The following is a 26,532-nucleotide window of genomic DNA, read 5'->3' on the forward strand; positions in this document are numbered from 1 at the left end:
GAGTGTGACACAATTCTCTTTCGTTTATGGTTATAAGGCACAAATTCTAACACAATTAACCTGTCAAAATTCAAGTGTATTGCAACACTGAGATTCTAATAAATGATTACTGCTAACGACAGAAGACTTGGTTGAAGGGATATTTATATTTGTTTTGCCTTGTTTTTAAACTTTTTAATTTTTTTGGAGCCAGTTCTGTTTGAAGAACACAAAATGTGACTTTGTGAAAGATACAGAATTATCTTTGCTTAAAAGGAAGAAAAAATTTCCAGCTGTTCTGTTACTTCCCACTTAGCTATCCTCATAATTGAAAACTGTAAGGGGACAGGGCTCCAAACATAAAGTTTCTGCAGCATAGTTGATGCTTCATTAATATTGTGTTGAATTAATAAATGAACAAATAAACAAACAGTTTTAAATTACATACCTGAAGGAGAAGGTGATACTTTAAAACACGCTGCATAGGAACCACAAGCAAATCTCGAAGAGTAAATTTCCCATTATTTGCTCTTTTAGAACATTCCTAAAGAAATTTTATTTAAATTGAATTTTTTTAGTTTTAGCAAAAGGAATCATAATACAAACATTAAAAGATGCAAACGCCATAAGCAAAACTGCTATTATACAATAAATATTTTGCTATTTTCCTTCTTAACAATCCTTCTTTCTTAAAAATAGGAAGTATCGTCAGTTAAAAATCAAAAGAAACAAACAAAACTTGTAGCATTTCAACTCTAAATAAGAATAAATATGTAGAACTATTTTACACATGAAAATTATTTTCTCTAGGGGTCCTCCAGCATCTTCCGCCCACTTACCACTTAACCTTTCACCAGTCTCCCCAAGCAGGCCTGTGGACCAGGCATCAAGAACAAGCCCCATTCATCAAACCCACTATGTTCCCTCCCCACCATCATGCCTTGGTTCATTCGGTTCTCTCCAACTGCCATGTGCTTGGACTAGTTCCCAGCAAAATTCATCCTTCTCTTGAAGAACTATACTTCTAGGCTGTTAGTAATAGTCCCAATCAAAATTGTGCTGTCTCTCTGTGCCTTGTGGGTCTCTTAATTATTGTCGTATATGTATAATATCTTCCCCAATATAGTATGTCTTTTATACCTCTTAAGAATCTAGTATTTGCTGACTAAACATTTGTTGTAATGAATGAAATGGAATGATTGACTCCCAAAATTTGCTAAAGTATAAACCCACTACAGGATTCAAAGTTTTCAAAGCCTCAGATTTTATTTTTTTAATCTCACAATCTCCTTTCTTACAAGTTTATCAAAAAATAGCATTGACGGGTTCACTCTATTGACATTAACTACGACTTTGAGGAAAGTACTTTGAATTTGCAGTGTCACAGCCTGAATTTAAATCAAGTTTGGCAATTCTTGTCTGTGTGACCTTGAACAAATTGCTTTTCTAATCTTACTGTTTCTCAAATATTCATGGTATCATCCAAAAAAAACAATAAGGTGTCATAAAGATATCTTTTATTTCTGAGCAACCTAAGTCCAAAATCCTCAGACAAACATAACCAAGACCAAGGAATTTTCCAGTTCACAGAAGGGGTTGTATTCAAGAAAATACTCTTTAGTTTCCCTTTTGCCCACACTTAGCTTTTCCAGCACATGGAAGGATATATTATATTATCAGGAGCTATAGAAACAAACACCATTAGCTCCAATGACCATATTGAGTTAATGAGTGCTTGACTACAGCTTTCAAACAAGAACTGGTGACACATCCTGACATGTTAGCTCACATCTTGTCAATTTCTGGGGTTCACTGGACAGATAACTATTTCAAATGATTTCTTGCTTCCACAGATTGTAGCGAGTTCTGGATCATGGGTCTCAAATAGGAGGTCAAACTGTTAATATTATTGTAATGAATGGGTCTCATCTTCCCAGCTGCACTTTAAGTTCCTTGGAAATTGAGGTTATATCTTACACTTCTTATGTTATGCCATCTTAACATAGTGTTAAGAACAGAAATGTTATACATTTAAAATTTACTTTGTTATGTTATGGAAGTCAGTGTAAAACTGTTGGGGAAAAAATTATTTCAAGTTCTAAGTTATAAGCTCAGGAAGTAAAGAAACTAACAGCGCTGGCATTAGCTACAATTAGGGGGCCGAGACTGAAGTGTAAAGTGCTTATTAGTATTGAAAGCAAATAAAGCGTAGAAATGATTCTTCCACACATCCAGTCCAGTGCTTAGCCTCAACTCCAATTCTAAGTGAAAAGAAAAGAAAATGTAATAGGGATGAGCCAGCTTAGAGAACAAGGTAAAGAGACTCTATTACCCTTCACCCCATGTTATCTTGGTTCTACAGTAGGGGTGAAAAAAAAGACAAAAATCATCAAGAATAAAAATAACCACAAAACAGAAGACATGAAGGAGGCAGAGAGAAACCAAGTATAAGGCAGCTTTCCCTCCATCATGCTGGGACTTGCAGAACACAGTTCCAGCAAAGACTATTTGTTGAGGGCTTAGAGTAAGTATCTGGTTAAATACTTCCAAATCAGACCCACGGTTAACACAACCAGCATCACCTCACCCTGAGCCTTTCAAACTCAGTCTGAGGTTCTCTCTTTCCCTAAGACTTACAGTGACTACAGAAACTATATCTCTTGAGTTCTAGAGTATGCTCACTGGGCAGGATTTTGACAGTGAGTCTGAAAGAAGGGAGAGTAACATGCAAATAATGCTAAGAATATAATGCAGGTTTCATTGACCACTTTCTGACTCCTCTCTTGAACCAGAATTATATATCTTTATTTTTAAAAAAACTGCCTTAATGGTAGCTCTATTAGGAAGTCACAGTGTAAGTTGTTAACTTTTATCTTCCCATTGTGTTTTAATTTGAGTCAAGGTGGCTTACAGTTCTAGACTTATGAGGCTCTGATCTCCAAAGAGGAGCAGGGGCCCTTTAGGCTAACAAGGCTGTAAGGATGGCACTTAGTGGTGACTCAAACCATCTCCAGCCATAAGATCCACATCATCAAGGGATCATGAGAGGTAAGAAAGAAGGATCCATGCTATAAAATTAGTACAGTTACTTGGTAGTCTGTTGATGTGCAAATTTTCTCACCAATAGCTCCCCTTTGTGGGAATTATTTTATTAAATCAGACCAGATATGCTAAACAGTGAAGGGGTTCTGATTTGCAAATCATCTACCTCTTCTTCTCTGTTCATCACCCGACCTCACTGCTAAACTCAACAAAGAGCAGCAAGGAGGATATGAGAGAGCCAACCAAGCCACACACAGAAGAGTTGACTATACATCTCTACTCTGAAATTTAAGAAGACCCATACATATGGATAATGTATTTGAGATGACAATTCATATAACATATAAATAATCATTTTTCAAAAGTTTTTTTGAAAGTGCAAACTCTTCTTGTGGCGGGGGGGGGGAAAGATGCACCAAAAAAAAAAATGACCTAACACAGTTTCCAGACTTATTTTCCATTGTTACCATGTGCTTTATTCATACTAACCTACTTGCCGTTCCTCAAACTTTCCTGATTCTTCTGGTCAAGACATACCAATTCTTCCAGAATGCCCTACATGGACTCTCATCTATCAAGACTCACCTCATTCTTCAGTGACCTAACTCAAATGCTCCCTCTTCAGATAAATCTTCCGCAGTCTAACTATACTGAAATGATCACTCAGTCTTACTCATGGAGGCCTGTCAAAGAGTGCTTATCACATACTACTTAATCTCATCATATGTGTGCCTGTCTTGCCTTCTTATGGGCAATATCCATGCCCTTTTTATACGTTTTCCCCTAAATATCTTTTGGCCACGCCACGCAGCATGTGGGATCTTATTTCCCTGACCAGGGATCGAACCCACGCCCCCTACATTGGAAGCGCAGAGTCTAACCACTGGACCACCAGGGAAGTCCCAATATCTTATATTTTTAGTAAACAGTTTACATCTACATACTTATTATCTCTCATACATCTTACTCATCCTGTACCTTTTACTACCCTGGGCAAATTACTCATGATCTCTCTGAACATTGGCTTTCTTATCCATAAGATAAAAAAATTAATTGTATGTATCTCACAAAGTCATGAGGATCTAATGAGATAATGCATGTAAAAAAGCCATAAATCTTCTATCTTACTACTGTTATTATTACTGCCACATTATTATTTTATAGAGCTATATATTAAAATATTTTATGAAATTACACTTAGAATTCATGGAAATTTGCTGTTGCATAGATCATGAAAAGAATATGTTGTTTTTAGTTTATTTTACTCTGTCATATACACACAAAAAATAAACAGGCACCTCTAATTTCAGTTTGACATCTTCTTTTGTCTTAGAAATGTAGTCTAGACTAGAGATGGCCGACTCCACTCCACTGCAGTACTGCCCATAAATAACCAACCTGAAAGGAAAAGAGAGAGAGGAAAAAAATCTGAGGACAAAAAGGCAAGAATAAAGTGGAAGAGGAAATTCACCTATTTAAAACCACAGTTGGGCATAACCAAAGCAAATCTCACTCATCCTGCACCTCTTACTTTCCAGGTAACCCTGGGCAGATTACTCATAATTTCTCTGAACCTCAGCTTTTTCGCTTCTTTTTAAGACACACCACACATACAGTTATAGAATGAAAGTCACTCATATTTATGGTATTAAAAATGACTATTTTTAATTTCCAAATTTGAATGGGATTGATTCCATGCATGTTTTTATAGTAGGTAGATTTTACAAACTGGCTTAATGACTGTTAATATTGTTTGAGTGCATACAATAATCAAAAACAAAATTAAAAACTTCTGTTCAAGTTCCTATTAGAGATCAACTTTTACACTGCTCACGCTCACTCAGGAACAGTTTTATTTTCTACTACAGTTTCACTGTAATCACTACTTACAACTCTACTCATTAATAAACCTCCTACTCCCTCCCCCTTTTTAATTAAGAAAAATACATTATCTGAAAAGTGGGAATGAGAGGGCTGAGCTGTGCTGGCTGGGAGATAACTCATATTGCACGGGGTCTGAGCCTGCTTCAAGAAGGGTATCTCTGGAGATAATTCATATTGCATGGGGTCTGAGCCTGCTTCAGGAAGGGTATCTCTGGAGATAACCCATATTGCATGGGGTCTGAGCCTGCTTCAGGAAGATTATCTCTGGAGATAACTCATATTGCACGGGGTCTGAGCCTGCTTCAGGAACGGTATCTCTGGAGATAACTCATATTGCACGGGGTCTGAGCCTGCTTCAGGAAGGGTATCTCTGGAGATAACTCATATTGCACGGGGTCTGAGCCTGCTTCAGGAAGGGTATCTCTGGAGATAACTCATATTGCACGGGGTCTGAGCCTGCTTCAGGAAGGGTATCTCTGTAGTAATACCGATTTTTGCAAAGAGCCCGGTTAATTTATTGTTTCTTTTAGCCCTCTACTGGAAAAAAAAAAAAAAACACTACTGCATTAATATTTATCTAATGTTGATGTAAGCAATTAATTAGCCACTTCTTAGTACTAGGAACTATAGTGCTTGATTTTAAAAGAGAGTGCTATATTTTAAGCAAAATTCCTTGGTACTTCTAATTCATGTGAATTGTTCAGAAGACTTTTTTCAAATTCAGAAAGGGAAACTGACTTTGGCTGTGAATGTAATACTCCAAAATACAGAATTATAAGGTATTAGAGTTGGAAAAAGCACTACGTAGCAGCTAATCTACCCCTAACATTTACAGATGGAAAAAAGGAGGCTCAGAGAGTTAAAATGACTCCCTGAAGTCTACAGGACTCAAGAGTGACAGGGTCTGTACAAGAACCTGCACCTTCTGGTTTTCAATGCAAAAGTCTGAACACTTCTTTTTTTCCTTTTCTTTTTCTTTTCCCCCTGATACACATATAGAGGTCAACCACCACCCAGAAATTAACTGTCCCATGTTCTAATTACTGCCCAGACACTATCTTAATGAACCATAGTAATAGCTACTTATGAGCAATTTTAATACTAACCCTCACTATAATTACAAACTAATAGCCACAAAATTTAAAATCCAAAAGTTACCTTTCCTTGTAGTTAATGAAAACTTGATACAAGTTCTGGTCGTTTTTATTTACAATGGAATCATGAATCTCTTGCATTAGGTTCCGATGAACTTTTACAAGTTCCTTAGAAAAGAAAACAGTGGCAAAGCAAATTAGGAATCAGAACCAAAAAAATCACCCGGAGCCCAGCATCCCTATTGCTGCCAGACTTGTCATTCAAGGATATGCTGAATGCCCTTAATATATAAACCTGCTACCATTGGTAAAGAGGAAAAAACGGAGGGGAAAGAAGAGAAAAGAGAGAAGGGGAAGGGGAGGGGAGGGAGAGAGACAGGCCATGTTCATGGAAAATAGTAATTTCAGATCTGACTTGAAATGTCAGTGTCCTGTGGAAAAAGAAATTCTCTCTCTAGTTATTAAAGGGTAATTGATTCCTTGTACAAAAATATGTACAGTTCATTTTCATCTTATAATCACTTTAAATTTTTAAATAAAACTATCCAAGTGCTTAATGTTTTACTGACAGGATAAAGTAATGATTCATGTCCTTGAGACATAAAAATGTAGATTTGTACTTTGGTCAATTAGTGGTGTCCTGGAGCTAAGCTAACAATAATCAGACTAAATTACTTGAAACCAGCCAACTAATGTCATAAATAAGCAGCAAATAAATTGTAGTAGGCAGTTTACTAGGGAAACTCAAAAGTCAGAATTTCACATTTTTCCTGATAAGCAAGTAATTTTCGGTCAGACAGTAAAATACATGTCACAGCCAGGAAATGAGGAGATCCGAATCAAGGTGCCAATTCTCCCAGGATCTCTTCCCGTGTACCTTGGAGCACACATTGATGCAGGGCATGCCCTTCCTTAGGAGGTATTAAGTGAAACATGAATATGCTGGCCCTGTCACTTTTTTGAGGAGCATGGAAAAGCTATTAGAATAAGGACTGTCAAATGGGTCCTAAGTTACAGTGAGCGTATTTAGGTGGTTCAAGATCCTCATCTTCCTAAAATGTGTGGTTTGTTTTATGCTAAATATTCATTTGATATTGGGATCTTTTTCTTCCTTCTACGTTACAAATCAATAAGAATGTCTTCATTTGGCCAAAATCAGGAACAAGGACAACATGCCATAGATAAACTGGTGCAAAGCAACACTAAACATAAAGGAATCAAAATATTAGAGACTTTACAGGTGATAACAAGCAAGCCGGTACATAAAAGCTTATATATTGTATATAAGAGCTACATATTAAAACTGAGGGATTACCCTGGTGGTCTAGTGGGTAAGACTCTGCACTCCAAATGCAGGGGGCCTGGGTCTGACCCCTGGTCGGGGAACTAGAGCCCGCATGCATGCCGCAACTAAGAAGTCCGCATGCCGCAACAAAGGTCCCGTGTGCCGCAACAAAGACCCAGCACAGCCAAAATAAATAAATTAAATAAATAAATAAATATTAAAGGAAAAAAAAAAAACTGAGGCCAGTTCTAGAGGTCTAAGAACTTGAATCTTGCCTAGCAAGACCTTACATGGTATTGCATTTGGCTTGCCTCTATGCTTTTGGGTAAATATCCTTTTAGGACTGTCAGATAATAAGGTACCCTGAAATTTGAAATGCTATATAAACATGAAGAAAAGCTCCTCACATCTTACCATTAAAATAGACTGTTATATCGGGCTTCCCTGGTGGTGCAGTGGTTAAGAATCTGCCTGTCAATGCAGGGGACACAGGTTCAAGCCCTGGTTCAGGAAGATCCCACATGCTGTGGAGCAACTAAGCCCATGTGCCACAACTACTGAGCCTGCGCTCTAGAGCCTGCAAGCCACAACTACTGAGCCCACGTGCCACAAGTACTGAAGCCCATGCACCTAGAGCCCATGCTCCGCAACAAGAGAAGCCACCACAGTGAAAAGCCTGGACACTGCAACGAAGAGTAGCCCCCACTTGCCGCAACTAGAGAAGGCCCACGCAGCAACAAAGACCCAACACAGCCCAAAATAAATAAATAAATAAATAAATTTATTAAAAAAATAAAAGACTGTTATATCGTAAAGAAGCAGTGTATTTCAGAAATGGGAGTTTAGGCTGATGCAACCAGCAGCAGAAAACACCAAAAAGCAGAGGCCAAGGAAGTGCAGGAATGGAGGGAAGTGGAGGAGACAGATGGAGCCAGGACTGTGTCTGTAAGATGAGGTTGGGGGGCTGGAAGAACAATAGAGCAGGGAGTGGGGCAGAAGGGGATTCCCACAAGAGAAAGAGACAGTAACACCAGAGACTAACTGAGACTACCTTGTTGTGACAAGCAGTTAAGTATAATACATCAATCTTATCCTTTTGCGTTCAACGTACATTCTGACTGACTTTTGGTTGACAATATGACTTACTAGTTATTTCCAAAAAATAAGACTATAAGAACTCAGGAGGCAGAAAGTTGGGTTAAAATTCTTTAAAAATACAATAGAATGTTCAAATAGGGACCCAATAAGAAAATGAGGATTTTTATAAAGTGTACCACAATTTTAGCTAGCATATTTTTACTTACAGGAATGTTGATGAATACTGAATCAAATTCGGCTGCTGTCAGAAATCTTTTTAATGGTGCCATGAAATACTACCAGGAGAGAAGAGAGGGGTAATAATTAAGCACAACTTATCCTAATCTATATAATAGTTTTTCATCAATGAGCAATAAATATTACTGAAAGTTAATCAGTATTATGAATACCAAGAAAAAAGCAGAAACTATTTTCTCTACTGTAAAGATTCTATATTTGAACAGAGATATAAAGATATAAATACAAGTTAATAAGTTTAAAATATAAAATAAAAGATTTGGGCTATAAATCCTTCTGAAAGTAAGAAAAAAAAGAAGAGAGAACACCATTGGCCAAACTGGCAAAAAATGGCAACCTTCTGGAGATATGTTTGAGGACTAATTCAAAACATCCCTCAAATGTTCTGTGAAGATTCTAGATCCCTGAGATCAATAATTTGCATATACAATTTATGGATCATTCCCCTTAATTCTTTGAGAATTTTAGTTCCTGGCCTACCATATCTCTAGCCATTACTACTCCCATCTTCATCTTTGGTCGTATCAGTACCTGTGCAGATGATCCTTCCAATAGCCTGGCCTCTCGGTTCCTTGAACTCCAATAAGCTGTGCCCTATCCTAGCTCAGGTCCTCTTGCGGTCATAGCCCAAGACCCTGTCATTACCAACAACTGCATATGCTCCATAGAATTAAGTTGAAGCAAGCAAGTCTCTGACCTCTGCCCTCCTACCATTACAGCTCATTCCTCCAAGGACTTCTCCAACCCACTGGGTCTGCCAATCCCCTGACCATCTCACATCCCTCATGTCCTCACTTCCCTTCTTACCCAATTTACATTCCACGAGCCATCATCAGAATCACTGCCCTGCAAGTACCCTTACCCTCTCTTCTTTCATTCTGGAAAAATGAAAACCCTGGTTAAATCTAGCTTGCCATATATTTTGTGCCTATACCTAAGAAGTTAAACAGAAGCTACACTGATAGTTAATTAAAAACATAATCACAAAACCCAAATGAGCCTGTAATGCTACATAATCCTAGTACATTTACCCTTTCGTTCTCCTAAACAACTCTTCCACGCCTTCATCTCTCTTTTTAAACTTCCAAAACTTTCTCCTGGTTCTCATTCTCCTAGCCTCCAAATGTGGAAGTCACCAGAGGTGACCTCAAACCTCTTCTCTATCAACATCCATTCCCTTGGTGATTCATCTAGTGCCATGGCTTTAAACACCATTGCATAATGATAATGGCCCAATCTATACATCCATTCAACCTTTCCCCTGAATGTCAGACTCATACATCTAACTTCCTCCTCAATACATCCCCTTGGAAGCTAATAGGTATTGCAAATTTAGTAAGTCCCAAGAGACTCGTGATTCCTACACCTGTCCTTCTCCATCTCAGTCACCATCTTCACCATTTACACAGTTACTCATGCTACAAACCTAGCATTGTTAGGAATTCCCACTGGGCAGTCCAGTGGTTAGGACTTTTGCACTTCCACTGCTGTGGGCCCGGGGTTCAACCCCTGGTCAGGGAACTAAGATCCTACAAGCCGAGCCGCGTGGCGTGGCCAAAAAAAAAAAAAAAAAAAAGAGCAGAAAACCTAGCATTCTTGATTGTTCTTTTCCACACATCCTTTACCTAATTCATCATCAAATCCACTTGGCTCTACTTTCAAAATTTATTCAGAATCTGACCACTCCCTACCACCTCTACCAATACCACCAATTTCCGTCAACTTAATTATTGCAATATCCTTCTAACATTTTTCTCAATTTCCACCCTTGCCTGACAAGAGTCAGAATGATCTGTTAAAAACTTACATTAGATCCCATCACTTCTTCTACTCAAAACGCTCTAGCTTTTAGCCAGGTGCTCCTATATGCCCCCTGTGTGACCTGGGGGCTCACCAGGTCTCTGATCTCACTGCTCCCCTGCACTCATTCTGCTTCAGTGTCCTGGGCTGTTGCTGTTCCCTGAAGCACACTGAACACTGTCCCACGTGAGGGCCTTTCTCCCAGGGATTGTCCACTCTGGGATACTCGCATGGCTTGCTCCCTCCATTCGCAAAGCTGTCTGCTTAAATACGATCTGACCACAGAGGCCTTCCATTACCACTCTATATAAGGTAACACCAGCCTCCCCCATCACTCACTACCCCCTTCCTCTGCCTTATTTTTCTTCAGAGAATTTATCACCACCTGGCATACTCATTTGCTTAAATTATAAACCCTCTGATGAGAGTGTCATGAGAACCAGAGCTCTGTTGTGTTCACTGCTATACCCCCAGTCCCCAGAATAGTGCCATTCACACACTAAGAAATCAACAAATCATCGTGGGATGAGTAAATCCACTTTGAGATCTTTAAACCCAAAGTTCGGCTGAAAATCAGAATATGCAGACACGGTAGAAACACTGAGCCTAATGTATTAGCAGGGCAGTATTGGAGCATCAAGAATGATACCTGATGACTTACTTTTTCTATTGACTCCAATGTTTCTGTATATTTTTCTTCTGTCTGCTTGATTTCTGCTAGGCAGCAACTTCGTATGTCATTTTCTGGACATTTCTACAATTAGAATTTTCAAATGAACATTATTTAATCAAATTCATGTATTAATCTTTCCAGTAGAAGATAGAAATAAAAATTATTGATTTTTTTAAGTGTTCCATTCTAATAAAACACATAACTAAAAGATATATTTAACTGCATTTGTGAAGGATCTTTGCTTTTTAAAAGAATTTGAACAATGTAAATGAAAAAGTTTTAGACAATTAAAAATATACTTTTGAGTATACTCTCTTTAAACTGAAACATCTATTTTATTATAAATGTTACTGCATCTGGAAACATCATGAATGGTCTTATACAGTTTTCTTAATGTACAGCATACTTTACAAGTGCTGTAGAAATAACTGCAAAAATCATAAAAGGATATTTGGTAAGTAAAAAATCTTAAAATATTTTTTCAAGAGTTAACATCTTGGTGTTTGGCTCTCTTACTGTTTAAGACTCGAGGCAGTAGAACATAGTAGGAAGATCAAAGTTTTGGGGATCAGATAGAATTTGGTTCAAGAACCAGTTTTGCTGTTATTAGTTTGTTACCGTGAAGAAGTTATCTAACCTCTCTGTGTCTCGGTTTTCTCATCTATAAAACAGAATTACAGTACCCAGCCCAAGGAGCTGTAAATGAGATAACCTGTGTAGCGTGCTTAACACCCTGAGGGATGCACAAGAAGGGCCCTGTGCGTTCAATCCTCATCACTGCTCACCCTGGGCCACATGAACAGCCCAGCGCCGTCAGCTCAGTGAAGATGATCCTTGGGAAAGACAATGAAGAATTTGCTGGTGCCCAAAGCAGTTGATAATTAAAGGGGGTATGGACAATACTCCATCACCTAAAATGCTCTTAAACTGCTGCCACAGGCGTCTTGTCAGCTCGTGCAGTGGGTTAAAGCATACATTCATGACGTTCACCGAACACAGGCCAGCCAACTTGTTTCCATCCCACAGAAGCTACTGTCCCCTTTGTGGGCACCGGACAACCCGCCAGCCCTTTATTAAATGCAAGAGGTCCAAGAGAGCTGAGCGAACTCATCAAAGCACCGAAGAAACCTAAAGTATCACCCAGCTGATGAAGAAAGTCTTTTGTGTAAAGAAAGACTATGTTAATAAAAGCTTAAGCAACTGACCTTATTTTTCATTTCAAATTATATATGAGAAAATCATTCAAAGTAATTCTGAATGTTTTAGATATTTTAATGCAGATAAAGCTTTGTGGGCTCCTGTTGACTATGGCAATATCTGAAACTAAGTTTATAAAATAGTAAAAAATGCTAGGAGACCTATACTGAAACAAACAACAACAACAAAAATACCTCATATCAACCCCTAACAAATAGGAAGAAATATTCTTTAACATATACTTTACGCCACATCAAACTTAAAGTAGATTTTCCTGCTTTGTAAGAGATTTCCTTTCGTAACAATATAATTTCATGATCCCCTGAAATTATGTTCTATTCCCACTCTGTAATTATTTAGCTGTGTGGCATGCCGTTTACTTGTTAGACTTGATTTTCTTACTAGTAAACTGAGAGAATTAGACCAGAGATTCCCTGCGGTTGTTCTGAACGGTAAAATGTCATGTTTACATGTCTCCAAATGCAGCAACACGTCATGGTTCTACAGTTACAAGCAAGTAAACATAAAAAAGAAAACAAACCAAAAAAAGATCCCAGCATAAGTTACATAAATAATTATTGTATTAATTATAATTATGCTATTATTTTATAATTATAATGAATATACTTATAAATATTATTTCATTTTATTAATTATAATTATTGTATTAATTAGTCTTTCAAATAATCACTTTCCTAATAAAATACTCAGAATAACAAGTCATGGTTATAGAGTTATAATCAAGATAAAAAAGAAAAACAAACAACAATCCCAGCAGAAGTTACAGAATTATAACTATTGTATTAATTATAATTATGCTATTATTTTATAATTAATATAATTAAAATATAAATATTTTATTTTATTAAATATTATATTAATTAGTCCTTCCAATAATCACTTTCCTAATAAGATACTCAGAGTAACTTAAAAAACAGGCAAGTCAAAGTCCTACAGGCTGATGCACCTCCTCTGCCTTCATCAAGTCCTCGTACACTTCGCCACCTTCGTCTTCCCCATAAACACAGTCGTACAGACCCTCTTCATCTTCCACACGGGTTTCACTGAAGCAAAAGGTATAACAGAAACGTCATTTTCTAGCATGCAGTAAATACAGTAGTTAGAAATAGCTCACTGGATTTTAGCAGAAAATCCAGAGAGCAAATCAAATACAGTGGAAAGAGTCAAAGGTTTACATTACAGCTCTGCCCCTCCTAATAAGAACAATGACAAACGACGACCACAGAATCTGACAACAATGGCAGTGCCCTAACCTTCACTGGGCATCTACTATGCCTCTCTGTGTGGATTATCTCACCTGGTTTGCCCAGGTCCAGCATTAATTGTGTTATCAGGTAGGCACTGTTGTCTGGCCAATTAGAGTGATAAAGACTTTGAGAGAACAAAATGTTCTTCGACTTGCCCAGGATAACACAGCTAGTCAGACAGCAGAGCCAGGATTTAAAACCCAGTCTGTCGCACACACTGAGTGTTTTAACTGCTCTATCATACTACCTCCCATTTTTCATATGTCAAGGCCTCAGTTTTATTACCTGTATTAAAAGGTATAATATGGAGAAGACAGGGGAGTTGGGGAGGATCTAATATGTTATAAATAATCTTTATAAAGCAAAAATTTCTGCTGATTATAATTGTCAATATCTAATGCAATGGCTTTCAAACCATGTTCCTTCAAGGCCACTCAGAGGGTACCCACAGGTTTGATTCAGCCAGATTCTGCTTTTATCTGTTCTACTTGTATTTTGCTTAAAGAAATGGTCCCAAGGCCACAAGACATTTTTAAAAGCCATTGAAATTCTTCTGCTGGTCTCCTGGCAGTGGAAAATAATCCCTATTTTTTTTTTTAACATCTTTATTGGAGTATAATTGCTTTACAATGGTGTGTTAGCTTCTGCTTTATAACAAAGTGAATAAGTTTACAATTTCAAATGAAGGGTTTGGGAAAGATAATCAATCAGTCACTGTGGAAGCGTTCATGGAGACTTTAAAAATAGGGCCCTATTCAGTCAACACAGAAACAGCTGTTTCCACCTATCACCCATTCTGTTACTACTCCTTAAGTTTTTCCTTTCAGTTCAAGAGTTCTAGAATTAGCTTCTATTAACTAACAATGCCAAAGAACTGAGATTAATAAATTTAGGTATGTTAGAAAGAAGCATGAATATCTCTCTGAAAAGAAATTCAACTCCTTCAGTACTGCCAGCCCTTAGCATTTCTCTTGGGCCTGTGCAGATAGAACATTATAAATTGATACGTACAAAAATAAGAACACTAACTATAAATGTCACTCTGCAACTCGGAGCATTTTTCAAAGTAGGTGCAATCACAAGTTTGTCTATGTTTGTCATGAAGAGTTATCTGGAGGCATTTGACAGAAATGAACTGTCAGACACCCAGAAGAAAGAAAGGTGCCTTAAGGGAGAACGATCTGGTGGTGAGAGAAGTTTCAGAGAACCTTCTGTGAGAAAAATTCATTCCAGGATTACCTATCCACCGTCCACCCACCTACCTGATTCTTAAACTAAGAACCTACTGATTCAGACTCGCCAGTGTTAAGAATGCATAGATCCAGAAGATCCAAGGGCTCTCCCATAGTCTAGTGTGGAAAACAGCACATAAACACATAATTCTATGAGTGCAGAGGAAAGAGTAAGAATAACTCTGACTAAGGAAGGCAGGGAAAGCTTCATGGAAGATATTACATCTGAACTGGATCTTGAGTGTATTTATTTATTCAATAGGTATTTGCTGAATAAATACTATGTTCCAGCAGATATAGCTGCAGACAAGGCAGACACAGTTTCCACCCTCCAGGGTGACACAGTGAATGAGAAGAGGGGATGAGCATTCAAAGTACCCCAACCTGTGCGATGGCAGAGAGGTGTGCAGGAGTTGGCGCTGTGAGGGGTGGAGTGCCGTCCAGTGGGACCAGGTGAGTGAGGGGAGCCCCAGAGGGAAGAGGTGAACCAATCGGAGAAGGGCCCTGCACTCTGGGAGCTCAACCTTACCTGGGCATCTGAGGACCACAGAGGGTTATAGAGGGGTAGTGTGGAGGGTCAAGAAGCCAGGCAGGAAGATAAAGAAGCCAAGAAATGAAATGCTGTGGGTGAGAGGTACTGAGTATCATAACCAGGGTAAAGGCAGATGAGGAGAGAAACAGAGACTCAGGAGACCGTGTCAGCTACCACCAACCAGCCTTGGGGACCAATTCGGATTAGGGAGAGGGGGAAGGACTGAAGGATGCTTTCAGCTCTCTACTCTGAAAAACTGGGGAGATGGTGAGTCTCATTGGCAGTTCCAGAATTTCCATACTGAGGGGCTTAGGCAGGCAGTCTCGCCTGAGAACAGTGGGGCCGTTAAACTGGTTCGAGCACTTTCTATAACTCATCAAAGGGTAGGAAGGTCTGATGAGTTCATGAAGGAACTGAGATTAAAGAAATGATAAAGGAGTAGGTTCTGTATCAAACAGGATCCTGTTCAGAAGGAAAACAGGCTGTGAAATCCTTTTCCTCCCTCAGATCCTCCAACCCCCACCCCCAAACCAACAAAAAAAAGCCAAAAAACAAACAAAAAAATCACATCATCTTTCTTAAGTCTTGCTATTGACTATTTTGCATGAGGGCAGAGGTACATATATATAAATTCACACAGATTCTTCTCTAAGAACTGCAGGAGTGACACACACGCACCCACACACATTGCGACTGGGCTAGAACAGTTTGGGTTTTGTTATTCAATACCATACCAAAGCTGTTTTTCTTGCTAACAATTCGGGCAATAATCTCTGATTTGCACAAAATGAAGAAGGGAGAGGGAGGAAGAAGCTGTGATTCCTCAAATGGTCAATAAATAAACAGCAATCTATATTAGCTTTCCTGTGTCTGGGCAACCTTAGGTATGGTCCCATCTGACACCCTGGTCATAAAGGTTGAAGGAGCAAGGACACTACCATTTAGCCATCTCACACGCTCTCCATTCCATCCTGTGTCTGTTTCTCTCCACGTGAGGACAGAATGACTCCCCCTGCCTGGGGAGCAGACCAGTGTTTGTTCTGGGGCCCTCCCTTCAAGCGATTCACCCCTAGAGGTTAAAGGGAAGTCTATGAGCCCATAGAGATCATAACAAAGCCAAGGCTGAAAATCAAACCCTCATAGCAAACTCAAAAGCAGGCATTTGCAGGAAACACATGACATTTGGACCTCCGACCACCTGGTGAAGAGGTGAAGCAGACTGCACCTCCCAGAGCATGTGAGCCGGCACCTCAGAGCAGCCAGTTCGGGGGCCCAAGTTTTCTCCAAACTTGCATCCTCACAGGATTTATCTTGGCGTCAACAGAACAAGACGAGGGAAGACTATAAAAATGAGTAGGTGTAAGTGATAACTGGTGGGAAGTTAAGAAAGAATGTCATCATAGCACTGGAAATAATAATATTCTTTCTAAGACGACAAGGAATTCGATTATCTTATAAGTAATCTTATAGTCACTTTATGAAGATTGTAGCCAATTCAATGAGACAATCAGCAATTACCTTGCTGAAGATTAGTGAGTTCTTGGAGATTTTAAGAAGAGATAAGAAACCATTCTTGATACACATGTAAAATACAAGACTTCGAGGCCCATCCAAAGGCAGCCTAGCTGGGAAGGGCTACCAGCCTTCCCGGAGGCTCCTGTCACGGTGCTCTCCTGCTGAAAGTTCTCAGAGGAGCAAGGCAGGGTGTCTCTGGGAATCAACGCAGTGGGTGAGAGCCTCCACGCTAGAATAAGAATTGCCTGGGTTCAAATCCAAAGACTACTATTTACTAGCAATATGATCCTCAGCAAGTTACTTAGCTTTTCAAGCCTCGTTTTCTCATCTGTAAACTGTGGTGATACTAGGAACAACCTCATAATGTGATGTTACATGAGAGATGCGTGTAACATGGTTAGGACAGAAACGCGCACTCAATAAGCTCCTATGAACTGATAGATGTCTCATGATAGACAGCTCCAGCCTGAAGCATCATGCCTGGAAGACAGTAAGTGCTCAATGCAGCTTTGGCCTATTAATCCAGAAAACAGATACTTACTGAGGACCTACTAGACGCTAGACACTGTTTGAAGTGCTAGGAAAAGAGCCAAGAACAAGGTCAAGTCTCTGACCTCATGAAGCAGGTCTTCTGATGAGGAGACGGACAAAAAATGAAGCAAGCCGAGACTGCCTTAGGTAGAGGCGAGTAACATAAAAACACAGAGCAAGGTAAGGGTAGCAGCAATTTTAGATAGGAAAGGCCTCGCTGGGAGAGCCATCTGAGCAAAGACTTGGACGGCGAGGGGTCAGCCACATGGGCAGAAGGGACAGCAAGTGTAAAAGTCCTAGAGCAAGAACAAGGTCCATGTGCTGGGGTATTAGGATGGATCAGTGGATGAATTTCCACAGGATCTGAATCTCTCCTGGAGCAGAATCTATGTCTTCTTATAATTCTTTGCAAACCTACCTGATCTTTGGCATCAGTTCCTTGAGGGGTGAGGATCAAGTTTTACCTTTATTTGTAATCTGCACAAGTCACTCAATCAGCGGAAGATAACCAGCTGCAAAGACCTTTAGTCTCTCCCGACTATTAAATCATACAGCCCAAAAGGATTCTCTCTTCAGAATCAACACCATCTAATGAAACATCCCTGAATAACTCTCACCCACACTGATCTCATTCGTCCTTGAACTTACACAGCAAGCACTATCTGTCCTACAAGTCCGGTGATAGATTCTATTAATACTTCTCTCGTTAATTGTCTGATTCCAGGTTTATCTACTACCTTTACTATGCCTTTGAGAAACTTCCAAATGTTACTTCATTGCTGTCTGTTTCTTTACTCTCCATAGAGACTTGCACAATGCAAGTCACACAACAGGAATTAAAAGCCAGTTGAAGTATATTTTCTCATGAAGCTTTCCATCAGGAGTTTGAGGTTAATTCTCACATGTCTTAATCACTAAGCCACGGTTCCCCTTCAGAGAGCTATTTTAACACCCACGGTTAAAATCCACAAAGGATGCAAAAATTGGCAGTGGTATACTTTTGTTGAAAGTGCTCAACATACTCTATTAAATCAGGCAGGCCTTTGTAGATGTCGTCATCATTAACGCTTTCTTCTGTCGGGAAGGGCCTAGGAGGGAGGGAAGAAAAAAGAGTGAATATGCAACAACTAGGCTGGACGTTTACCTCTCACGAAACACATACGTTCAGCTGCTGCCAAAGTGGTCAGATCAGTCACCATGTTGAACACGGTATCTGGGGCTTTTCCCAAAGTGCCTGCCTGTGGCTGTGTCGGGGTCCCCCTGGGAGGCGTGGCACCTGCTACCTCAAATCACCTGCAGCAATCACGGCTGGTCACCACAGTCATGTGAGCAGTTGTGGACGTAATGAGGTGCTCATCTGACCTCCCACCAGCCACACACCTGCAGGCTCACGTCAGCGCCCACTGCAGCTCCCCAGCTCAGAGTGGGCCCTTGCCTTCAGAACCATTCAGATTCTTTGCACTTACAGAATCTGATCTGACAAATAACTTGGTAATTTGGTAACAACCATTCTAGCATGACTCAATTCACAAGTATAGATGAGAATTAGAAGACAAAAATGCCATGCCCTTTATATATGATCATTGACTCTGATATACTTTTCTACTCAGACCGTAAGTTGTGTGAGTTGTATTTTTTAATTTTCATCTATTGGACAAATAAGTCAAACAGGCCTCAAAAAGAGTATGATGTTTTCTTTGTCCCCTGCTCAAAGAAAATCACTTTAGTTTCTACCCTATTCCTAGCCATTGGCTTCCCGTGTTTGCTTCGTACTATGAACTTTATTCATAACACCAACATAATGCCCTAAATTTACGTCTAACAAAATCACAGTGATTATACTATAGTGCCAAAAGTTTTACCCTTTTTTACATGAAGTCAGCATGTCATATGTTCCATAAAAACAAGAGGATCCATCAAAATAACAAATAAGCACTAGATAATTACTAAATAATTATATTTAGTATAGTGAAAACATTTTTCCATTCGTTTATGTATTAACTTGGTATTTAAGACATCTGAGGAACATAATTTTCAAATAAATTAAAATGTGTGAGAAATGCCAGTTTCAAAATCCTTTTTAAAATAAATTTTGACACATTTTATTATACTCTTATATACAAGTCTATTGTAGTAAAAAATTGAAATTATAAGAATAACAAGGAAAAAACTCTTCTATATATAGTTTCAGAATCAACAATATATAAATACATAAGAATAGAATCATGCTATTTCAATATTTGCTGTTTGCATACAACAAAATATATGTTGACATGGAAACATAATCATGTATTGAAGAGAAAATGACAAGGTATGGAACATTTATCCAGCCTACAGACTACTGTAGAAAGCTGCCAAACTCATGGCCCATTTCTGAGGAAGGGTCTGTGGGTGTCTTCCCCAAGGTCACTGTGCTTTGTACCCAGGGACTGGCTGTCATGCTTGGATCCTCTCTGTTTGAATCTGAATGTGAACAGAAAAATGGAAGCAACAGAAGAAGAGACCCAGGGTCACAGAGCCCCAAAACGGCTGGAGATTGAATTATGGAGCCCTGAGGAAATCAGGTAAAAAATGAGATCCATTCCATTTCCATGTGGCCTGGCTGTGTGGCTACTGAAACTGTTTTTCTGTATTTCTAACATTCCTAATAATACAACTTTCTGACTGACCTAACCTGAATATGCAGTATTTTAAACAGAAAAGGCCCGACACAACATAACACATCTACCTTTCCATACTTACTGACTGCATAATGCTTCACTGCATGGAGAAGGTATAATTTAACCAATTTACAGTGGACCCTTGAACAACAAGGTTTGAACTGCACACGTCCACTTATAAATGGATTTTTTTCAATAGTAAATACTACAATACTACACGATCCACAGTTGGTTGGAACCACGGGTGCAGAGGAACTGAGGATGCAAAGGGCCGAATATAAGTTATACTCAAATTTTCAACTGTGTGGATGGTTGGTGCCCCTAATTCCCACGTTTTTCAAGGATCAACAGTACTTCCAAGTTTTTCACTTAGTTCCAAACTTTCAATACACCTCCTCGAACATATATTATTTTATACTTGTCTGATTATTTCTTAAACGCCTAGAAGTTGTGACTTATTGTTATGGCCTACAGGATATAAATGTACTGCAATATCTTTTAAAATATCTATTTAATTAAGCACTTGTGTTTGTCTTAATGAATCATCTGTATAGGAATGTTAGAGGAAGTTAAAAGAAAGAACTGTATCAGTGACAGTCACCAGTGAGTTGAGAACGATGTTTAGCCAATGTGTCTTATTCAACGCTATGAATAAGTTCTTACTTGCTGGATAAATTTCAAATGTCTATTGAGCACTTATATACCCAGCCACTCTGCATGAATGAGATGCGGTCCCTGTATGCAAAGTGCTTTACACATAGTAGCCATTCAATAAACAATCACTTCATTGAACTGAACAGGACACACGAACCACAGAGAAGCTAGCTTACCTGATTCCTGTGGCCAGCGCTACAGGTGTGCGAGAGAGTCGCGATAATGTTTCTATAACCTGAGAAAAGAGGAAAGGGCTCACTGGACGTGTATTTCAGAAAAAAATATTTTTTTCAAAAACAGTAGTTTTACAATCTAATATTAACAATAGCAGCGGAAACGTAAGTTTGCACGTGTCACCAAAGTGCAGAAAGGGAAGAGTTGTAACTGAGAAGTATAAACACCTACTTATAATTTTGTCCCTTTCCTTAATTTTCTGACTCTACTTATAATTTTGTCCCTTTCCTTAATTTTATGACTCTAAGCAGATTACTAACCATGTGGTTTGCAGTTTCTTGATCAGTAAAGACAAGGAGTTAGGGTAATTCTAAAGTTCTCATGTCTCCCCTACTACATGCTGAAAGACCCTGTAACGCTGCTCTGTCCAAAACAGTAGACACTAACCACACAGAGGCTATTTAAATTTAAATTAATTAAAATTTTAAAAACAAAAAAATCAGGTTCATTAGTTGGACTAGCCACGTTGCATGTGCTCAGTAGCCCATGTGCCTAGTGGCTACTGCATTGGACGACACAGACATCAAACACTTCCATTATCACAAAAAGTTCTATTGGACAGCACTGCTGTATAGCAAAGTGGTTCAGAGGGTGGGCTCTCCAGCCAGACCACGTCATGTGAATTCTGATCCCGACTTCACCATTTATTAGCCGTGTATCTGTGGGCAAACTACTTAACTTCTCTGGGTCTCAGCTTTCTCTTCTGGATACTGCCTATAATAATTAAGTAAGGTTATTAACAATCACTATCTTATTATAAGAATTAAAAAGATAATACATGTAAAGCATTCATATGGTAGCTATTCTTTATAATTGCCAACTTCAAGAAAATTACCTTATTCTAATTCTGAATATTTTCAGAAAAGGAATTTCCTAAATTACCCTTAATTATCTGTATCTGTTTCAAAAATTCTTCATAAAGATCTTCAGTACCTAACCCTCGACGTGCCCTGCTAGAGCTTTAGCATTAGTACATAGCAACTGTACCCTTCCTTCCCACGTTTACACCTAACAGCATCTCTTTCAAAGACTTAGTGAGGAAGCTAATGAGCTAAAATGTGTTTTTCTCATGAAACCTGTTTCTATGATAATAGATATAATTTGTCTTAAGTATCTAGACAAAACGTAAATACATTCTACTACAAGGCCTATTCACAATGAGAAAACAGAAAGAGAAAAGGTAAAAATCTATCTCTAGGTTGAGGTAGTCTTTGAATTCCCCAGTTCAAAGATGGAAATGTAAAGTTTCCAGTACTAGGAGTCTCGTAAGGGTATTAGCCACACATATACTTATTTATCACCTACTTCAGGAGGCAGTATATTGTTGTGGTTACAAACTCTGAACTGAGAACACCTGGATGAGCTAGGCCCACCTTCACCAGCCTCTATAAAATGCAGATAATAACAACTACCTACCTGCCTCACAGAGTTACTGAAAAATTAAATGACACAATGCCCATCAAATGCTTAACTCAACAAATGTGAACTGTTATTAATATATAAAATAAAATTATTATTATATACAAACGAAATTTAATCTAATCGAAAGCCTTTATGCAATTTCTTTCTGGTTTAACCTTGCTGAAGAGGAAAAAACAACCACCTAGGTAACACTTGATATTGATTAATTTCCATAAGAAAGATAAAGCATCTTCAGTGAGTCTGTAAATTCAGAAGATCATGAGCGAACAAATAATAAATTTATCAAAATAAACTGATTCAAGATAGAAATAATCATCTGCTAAATTTCCAAAAATATGCATTATTGAGTGAAAAGTCTAGCTATTGGAGGTTTCCAGGATAATCTGTGGAGTAATATTTAGACTGCTGAATTAACTACATTGTTGAATTTCAGCATAAGCCTTATCCTGAAGTAGCACTGTTCTAAAGTTATGGGGTGAACTCGGCTTCTAATTCGTTTTTTCACAGCAGTGTCACTACTCAATAACAAGAGAAATAGTAACGGCATTAGTACTGCTATGTGTTTTACTACTGCTATTATTTAACACAAATGTTAAAACACCAGAACTAGTCACAACCTGTCCCCGCCACACAAGACTATATGTAGTTTGATTTGTTTAATACAATTGTCCACCAGAGGGAGCGAGACAATAGTCTATCATTTCACTCCTGCATTGAATGTAAGTACAAACATTTCTGAAAATTAACAAGCTGAAACCAACTGTTATTTACTTAAAAGGATTATATAGTCTATTCAATGATAGAAAAATAACATAAAGATAAAAGTTCAGTGGATGGGACTGAAGGATAATATGTAGCATGTCTTAAAGTGAATCTCTCAGGGGACTATCACTCAGTTTTGTATCTATCTTATTGTACATCAAGTCCATCCATTAACTCTTAAGTTTAGCCAAAGCAAATAAGGACTGTTTGGTCAATGTAGTGTTTTTAGAACAGTGTGTATTCTATATAAAGGTGGAGTGTATCCGGATTTGGAATAGACAAGTACACAAATTAATGCCAGATTCTCAAATCCTCTGTGTGGAGAATGACCTGTCGTTAGAAACATCCGTTCAAGTATATTTACAAAAGAAAATAGCCCCAAGGGCGGTAAGAAGGTTATTTGCCTTGAAATGTCTTAATTTCTAAATTGTTGCCTCAAATAACATGACATATGGACATTAACTCCCAGAAAGGGGGGTAACAAGTTAAATTTTTGCAAGTTAATAGGCTGAAAAGCAACTACTAAATCCACATCATGGATTTTCTTTCTCTACCTACATCCATCCCTTGTTTGATAAGAAGAGTGGCATTTGCAAAGAAATGAAAAAATTCCAGATAACAGGAATAAGAGTTACCGTGCGAGGAAGGTGGGAGAGGTGAGCAGGGCTTCTGTGTGTCTGCTTTAGAAGGATGGGCTAGAGCCCAGAATCTATGAAGGGTCATTGACAAGTTTAAGGAAGATAGCAGGGTCAAAACTGCATTTTTAGAAGATCACTCAGCAAAGTGAAGGACAGACCTGGGGTAGGAGAACGTGGGATACAGACAGGGACCAGGAGACCCACTGGGGGTGGGGGGTGGGGGTTCTCAATCATCCAGGTGAGAAATGAGAGGTCTGCAGGAGAGCTAGAGAAGAGGTGGAAATATGCGAAGTATTTAGGAACGGCGGCTGACACACCGTGGAGGCTGAGGAAGGAGGAAGAACCCGGGACCACCTGGGCCGGTGGAGGCTGAGGAAAGAGGAAGAACCCGGGACCACCTGGGCCGGCCGTTACTGCGCAGAGGGGCCGCCCACCCGGAGTGCTCCGGGATGCTCCCGAGCAGGAAGCCCTCGTCCTCTGTTCCCTCCAAACGCCTGACTACGTTCATCCTCGACGCGGCCAGGCTGGTCCCCACCCAGAGCCTTCTCTGACCATCTCCCTCCTCCGGTCTGGGTTCTTTCTGTCCCCACAGGACCCTGGACATAACTCTGCCCTAGCACCTATCCCCTTATTCAAAATTTATCTGCTGTTTAAAATATTTCATAAGGACTTGTGTTTATCTTGTCAATTGAAATAATACAGAAATACATAAAAGTTGCCCGCCCCCGCACACACACCCCTCTCTCGCCTTCTGCCTAAAGGAGACCAGAGCTAAGAATCTGGTATGACTCCTGCAGAATTGCTTTTTTCTTTTTCTTTATGATTATTGTTTTAGGTAATGTGTTTCTATTATACAGATTTCTCTACCAACGTGCTTTTGTCATTTAACAACATACCACAAATAGTGGTGTCAACACATACAGATCTTTATTCATTTTAATGAATTCATTCATTCATTTATTCATTTGAATGTTGTATCACATTCCAGTGTCTGTATATAACATAATGATTTAACGCTTCCCCTGCCAGTGAACTTTTTCAACATTTTGCTACAACAATGCTGCAATTACCATCCTTGCCAAATACCTTTTCAGTTTTGTGCAGGTATTTCTATAGGAAGGATTCCGAGATGGGCTGACTAGGTATAACCATTGCTCTTCAATAAATATATACAAATTCGCATTACCCCTGAAGAGTGTATAAGAATACAACAAGGCAGTCTAATGACCTGTTTGTCTGTCTTTCCCATCCAACAATGGAAAATACCTTAAGGGCAGGGAAACTGCTTCTTCACTGTTCTATTCCCATCACTGCACTCACAGCCAGCCTCCAAACAACCACTTAGCACAAAAATATTTGTTGCTCAAACAAATGAATGACTATTACTTACCTTGCAAAATTGTTGTGAGGATTAGGGATAATATGTGTAAAGATATGTAAAGAGCTTAGCCTGCCACAAGTGAGGAATGAATGAGTAATTGAAGAAGCCCATTATGAAAATTAAATATTAAGTATGAGAAAGAGTTGCTTATCTCCTCAAACCTAGAGACAACGTACACAGTGGCACGCCCCTCCCCATCAAAATTTTCCCCCTAATGATAATTTTTATTTAGTTTGGGCTCTTTATTTTTTCCATCCCCATTAGTCAGTTTCAAAGCCATGAAATAAAAACAGTTTGCCAAAACTGAATGGCAACACTGTACACTAATAAAGCTACCCATTTTAACTCTTCTCTTCATGAGACCTTCTGGCTAATTATCACCCTCTGCTTATCTGGCACATTAGTGCTGTTGATATCGTAGTTTGTGAGAAAAGCAAGTCAACTGTGCGGAGGCAGTTTGCCATAGCTCCTTCCAAGGTCTTGAGTTAAGGAAGCCATGGACATAGAGAAGAACTCAAGAAGCCATGGGGACCAGCACACAGGTCTGCCAAGAAGTACTAATTAATTATGGCTTTACCTCCTTAAGCTCTCTACTCTGAAGTTTTATCTCTTAACTCTCTCCCTGACCCAATGGGAAGGCTATAAAGATTCCTGAACAGAGATCTGGATTCAATAGGAGTTCCTGGGGAAGTGCTTCTTCCAGGAAGACAGGTTTGAAAAGGGCAATCAGGTGGCTTCAGGCTTGAGCCCCAAGCACCAGACAAGCTTGGCAGTTCAAGAATGGTCTGCAGCATTGCAGCACCACAGCACGAAGCTACCATCTAGCAGCTGAAGCTATGGGCAGGGATGCTGCATCATGGTTCCTACAGGCTCAGAGCAAGTGCCCTGTGGGTTCATGGAGGAAAAACCCAAGCCCTAGAGGACGTAATTGGAAGTGTGGGCCTGGGAGTGCTGGGCTGAGTAATTCAGACAGAAGGATAGGCCTGTAGACTAGACTGGGTGCAACCAGAAGCAGCCCAGAGACCTGGTATTACCCAGGCATCTGATTCTCTGCCAATGAAGCCTAACTCTAAATCCAACCAGATGGTGAGTTTCAGGTTAACAATATATCTCACCTTCTCCTAGGAAATCAACAGAACTCATTATCTTAATTTCCTTTGCAATTCTAATCTCACACAGCAAATTACCCCATTAGGATACACTGCAGCTCAGTGTCATTTCTAGCAATATGTTTACATCTTTCCTAAAATAGCTGGTTGTTGCTTTGAATACTATAGAAGACTGTCGAAAAACATCCCTAGCACTTCTTCTGTGTGTAAAACACAGCAGTACAACCAGATAAGATGAATAAAACATTACTTCTGTATCAAGAAGATTATGAACTATGGGAAACTCATTTGCATTGTTCAAAAGA

At 39.1% G+C, this 26,532-nt stretch overlaps 1 protein-coding gene across 3 annotated transcripts in view; it reads right to left on the bottom strand.

Moving 5' to 3' along the window:
- The window catches only part of VAV3 (vav guanine nucleotide exchange factor 3), a 389,640-nt gene that overhangs the window by 190,447 nt on the left and 172,661 nt on the right, over nt 1-26,532 (bottom strand). For 2 of the 3 annotated variants that reach the window (XM_007169494.2, XM_007169496.3), the window contains exons 3-10: nt 20,858-20,916; nt 18,390-18,455; nt 13,245-13,353; nt 11,081-11,173; nt 8,589-8,657; nt 6,064-6,167; nt 4,320-4,419; nt 428-523 (exon numbers count right to left, since the gene is read on the bottom strand). In XM_007169494.2, the coding sequence (XP_007169556.1) occupies nt 428-523; nt 4,320-4,419; nt 6,064-6,167; nt 8,589-8,657; nt 11,081-11,173; nt 13,245-13,353; nt 18,390-18,455; nt 20,858-20,916 (696 nt within the window). The remainder of the gene's footprint in view (nt 1-427; nt 524-4,319; nt 4,420-6,063; nt 6,168-8,588; nt 8,658-11,080; nt 11,174-13,244; nt 13,354-18,389; nt 18,456-20,857; nt 20,917-26,532) is intronic. The other variant, XM_007169495.2, reaches the window with a different exon arrangement.

This window comes from Balaenoptera acutorostrata, chromosome 1, assembly GCF_949987535.1.
Source record: "Balaenoptera acutorostrata chromosome 1, mBalAcu1.1, whole genome shotgun sequence".
In the NCBI taxonomy this organism is placed as follows: domain Eukaryota; kingdom Metazoa; phylum Chordata; class Mammalia; order Artiodactyla; family Balaenopteridae; genus Balaenoptera; species Balaenoptera acutorostrata.